At 41.0% G+C, this 2,150-nt stretch overlaps 1 protein-coding gene across 1 annotated transcript; it reads left to right on the top strand.

Moving 5' to 3' along the window:
• Positions 1-355: 355 nt before the first annotated feature.
• Tsp_13783 (formin-binding protein 1) lies at positions 356-1,089 on the top strand. Its single transcript, XM_003371045.1, has 4 exons — positions 356-460; positions 573-688; positions 926-1,003; positions 1,062-1,089. Exons 1-4 carry the CDS (start codon positions 356-358, stop codon positions 1,087-1,089), a joined length of 327 nt encoding a protein of 108 aa, XP_003371093.1.
• Positions 1,090-2,150: the final 1,061 nt, after the last annotated feature.

Genomic DNA, 2,150 nt, shown 5'->3' with positions numbered 1-2,150 from the left:
ACCCTAGGCTCGGACTGCCCCTTGGCGCCATCCTGGATTGACCACTACTTGTCCAGTAAAAATGCCCCTACCCGCCCGTCGTTTTTCCTTTCCAATGGCTTGACAAACACTGACCCCTCGCAAAGAGGAATTATTATTTTCAAAGTTGGGAAATTGGACCATTTGGTTCACCTTCAGCAGGGGACCCCCCTTCAGAGCTCAGTATGGAAGGAAGCCTTGCCTCGGGGGCAGCCGTGGGAGGGCTTTTCATTGTTTGACCCGGCAGCGGATACCCCCTTGCCCAATTGGTTCATTTTTTCCTTTCTTTTCCGTTTGCCTGGAATAGGGGCGCGGGCTGCTGATTTTTTCTTTCCAAATGCAAACGTTTAAGCTTGGATTTCCATGCACCCGTTTAAAAGCGCCCAAAGGTGCTTTAAATCAATTCCTTCTTGTGCAAAATCATTGGGATTTTTACGTTATGGTAAAAAAAATTTCCACACTATAAGTGTTGATAAATTTGATTTGTTGAAGCTTATAAACAAAACAGAAAAAGCGAAGTATATAATTCAAATTCACACGCATTGCATGTTTAGGATCAAACGAACAGTATTTCGGCTCATACATTAAAAGGCATTGAATTTCTCGAACGTTATGCCGCTTTCATCAAGGACCGATGTTCAGTGGAATTGCAATACGCATCAAGTTTACGGTATGTAGTTTATTTCAAAAAAATTTTGTTTGTTTGTTTTTTTAAATTTTATCATAATGTGACAACAGAATTTTGTTTGTCAGTTTTGTTATCGTTGTGGTGAGCAAAGTGGAAAATTAGCTTTTGTTATCTGTCTGCCTTGGCCAAAAATGTGAGGTCGACTTTTAGCGACCGGTTTGTTCATCATTTAGCCTAGGTGTCAGTGTTTTCCTCGACGAAAGTGTTTTAAAAATCCAGTTTGCTGTTGTATTACAAGCCAGTTGGCGAGTGTCGATCTTATTCGCAGCTTGCAACTGGAATTTCGCAAACGCTGACGTTTGCAAGCTTGGGACAAAAACTTTTTTTTGAATGTAAACAAAAATACGATTTTCAGGTTAGATGTTGGATTGAGAACAGTATGAAGTTTTAATTTTTCTTTTCTTTTTCAATGGACATGTATGTATACTTGTACGCGTGGGTGGTATTTTATTTTTTTTCTCTGATGAATCATCATTGATGTTTATTGCAACATGGACTGATGAATAATGATGATGATGATGCTGGTTGATTCTGACACGCGTAGGCTTTTTTGTTCAGAATAAGACGTGCTAGCCAGTTGAGACTGACCTGTGCGTTGGCTTGTTGAGCAAATATTTAGTCTTGTGTGCCAGTGTACTGCATGCAGCAGCAGCAGCAGCAGGATGAGCTGATTGAATTATTTCCACTATAGCAGTAGTTAGTCATTGGGCATTTTTTTTCTCTCCTTTTGCTTATTCTCGTGCCGTCGTGCCAAGAACGACTCGGCTGGCTGGTCCGAGCTGCAAGCAAGTCATTGCCCTTGGTGTATGTGAGCAAGCGGTTAATCATCATTTTTGACGTTATTGTCATTGTTGCATTGAACCAAGTCGATTCGATATTTCTTCTCAAAAGGGGGGATAGTCTCCAACGGGCTAGCAACTCAACAAGCCCTTCAGCTTATTGCCTGCTTAGCTGGCTGGTTGATTGAAAATGAAGCATTTAAATCAGGCTCGAGGTTAAAGAGAGGAGGTTAGTGATGAAGCATTTTTGGCTTCATTTGACAACATTTTCAGGTCGTTTTCTGCAGGCGCAATGTAACTGTCAAGATGGATATTGAATTTTTCCCGCCGTGCGTATTGGCTTAATTATAATGGAAAAAGCGGTCAGCATCGATCTGTATGTCTGTGTCAGCGTTGATTTTCAACAACGTTGACGACCCAAGCAGGAAAATTGACAACCAAGCCATTTTGCGCGTTCAAGGCGATCAGTTTTCCCATTCAAGCCGGGCTAATTTTGAAAATTAAAATTAAATCCCCACCATTTGCAGGAGAAATTGAGTAAAAATTTTTCAACAATTTTCCACATTCCTTTTCCACTTTTTGAATATAATAACATTTGTCAGCTTTGAATTGCGTCAGCTGTGTGAATTGTTGTGCCCAGATTGACGAAAGGGTGAAGCGCCCTC

Source organism: Trichinella spiralis (assembly GCF_000181795.1).
Source record: "Trichinella spiralis strain ISS 195 chromosome Unknown Scfld93, whole genome shotgun sequence".
NCBI lineage: Eukaryota > Metazoa > Nematoda > Enoplea > Trichinellida > Trichinellidae > Trichinella > Trichinella spiralis.
The sequence above is the reverse complement of the archived record's forward strand: the minus strand, read 5'-3'. Positions and strand labels throughout refer to the sequence as shown.